General features: G+C 43.1%; 1 protein-coding gene across 1 annotated transcript in view; it reads right to left on the reverse strand.

Annotated features, from left to right (window-relative positions):
- Positions 1 to 1,851, reverse strand: part of LOC104495808 (inositol-trisphosphate 3-kinase A-like) — a gene marked incomplete at its 5' end in the record, with an annotated part of 13,113 nt that overhangs the window by 2,360 nt on the left and 8,902 nt on the right. Inside the window, one exon of the mRNA XM_010138825.1 lies at positions 960 to 1,061. Within this exon, the coding sequence (XP_010137127.1) occupies positions 960 to 1,061 (102 nt within the window). The remainder of the gene's footprint in view (positions 1 to 959; positions 1,062 to 1,851) is intronic.

A 1,851-nucleotide genomic window follows, 5' to 3' on the forward strand; every position in this document is an offset into this window, starting at 1 on the left:
GATTTCACAATGCATGAACAGACTGGAGCTCCTCTGCTGCATGTGCTACATCAAGCATACTGATCTGTCTTGCTTTGGAAGCAATGAGACCCTCTGTGTCCCCTCTTTTTTTCTTTATAATAACGAGAAAAAGAGTTTCAAACAATTAAAAAATCTTTCAATTCTCCACAGCAAAAAGAGAATGAAATTGTGTTAGAGACACAAGGAGCTCCAGCCAGGGAGGAGGGTAGCAGTGATAGTGGTGTGGGGAAAAAAAAAACCCCCAAAACCAAAAAAACCACACACACACAAACATGTCAAGGCCTAATGCATAAAGCTCTAGTATACACGGTCCACATTTTTAATGCTGTCCTGTGTTACCAAGCGTGCTCCTCATGGAGGGCTAATCTGCCTTCATAACGGCTTTTACACTGCCACAAAACTCTATGGCATCCTTTGAGGTTCCAAAGACAAGAGACATGTTATGCCATCTACCACATGCCTGCTCTGCAACTCATCAAGTAGCCTGCAGGAATTTTTCTTTGAGGCAACTCTCACACACAAGAGCACAGGCAGCCACCAACCTCACTTTCTGCCCCCATGCTCTGGTTTTACCCTCTCCAGACCGATTCTCAAATCACAAGTCTTCCTGCCAACACAATCCTTGCTTAGATATAACCATTCCTCTGATGCATCTAAAAGGCATAGTTGACACTGATGGCAAGCAATAGTTAGTTTGACTGATGTTTTGTTAGCCTGAGGAACTTGGGGTGAAGTCATGGCAAGAGATGACAGAGCTGGTCTCAGTCAACTACTTCTCACAGCCCACCAAGTCCCTGTGTCCGCTCAATCTGCTGAGAGGGACTGGAAGTAAAAACCATTTTCTTGCTTGGTAGTTGAATTCATTTTTCTTGTACCAAAGGAAGCATGGCCCTGAAGCAAGTTCATTAGGTCAAAGAACCCAAAGAGTGCAGACTCACCAAAATAGTCGTGTTGCCCTCAATAAATTCCACAAAAACCTGTAGAACTTGCTCCTGTGTCTTCGTAGTTTTGAAGTTTGTGTTACATGTTCCATCCGCCTTCTGCACAAAAATGCACAAAAACAGACGATTTATACTAATACATATCATTCCCCTCATCAGTCAGTCCTCCTGAACCATCACTAGCTGAGCTCTTGCTCACCAGATGAAAGTGAGTAGTCGAACAGGAAGCAAGCAGATAAAACAAGCAAGAAGTGGAGGAGAAAAGATAAAAAACCTGATTGAATCACTTTAAATGGCACTTCACTTCCTGTGGAGTGCAGTTAAAAAAACCCTCATGATATTACCAGCTTGCAGGAGAGTTTTCTCACGCATCAGTACTAACGGTGCAAAGTTCAATAGGGCAAACCACAGCGACCTCTTTGGTTGTCCTCTCATCTAACTTGGTGTAGTCAAACCCTAACAGGGGTTGTAAAGTGACATTTTCGAACCAAATTTTACTAGTCCTTTTTGTTTGGTTTTGTTTTTCCATGGGGAAATATCATGGTTTAACCCCAGACAGCAACTACGTGCCACACACAGCTAGCTTGCTCCTCCCCTCACCCCTGAGTGGGATGGCGGGGGAGAAACAAAACTAAGTAAAACTCATTATTTGAGATAAGACCAGTTTATTAATTGAAATAAGAAGTAATAACAGTAACAGTAATGAAAAGGAACATGACAAAAAGAGAATGAAATAAAACCTGAGAAATACAAGCAATGCATAATGCTCACCACCCACTGATGATGCTCAGGCAGCCCCTGAGCAGGGATCAGGCCCTGCCGGCCAACTACCCCCAGTTCACATATAGCGCATGATGTGATATAGTATGGAACGTTCTTTCGGGAAGTT

Source organism: Buceros rhinoceros, unplaced genomic scaffold, assembly GCF_000710305.1.
Source record: "Buceros rhinoceros silvestris isolate BGI_N320 unplaced genomic scaffold, ASM71030v1 scaffold7456, whole genome shotgun sequence".
NCBI classification, from domain to species: Eukaryota; Metazoa; Chordata; class Aves; order Bucerotiformes; family Bucerotidae; genus Buceros; species Buceros rhinoceros.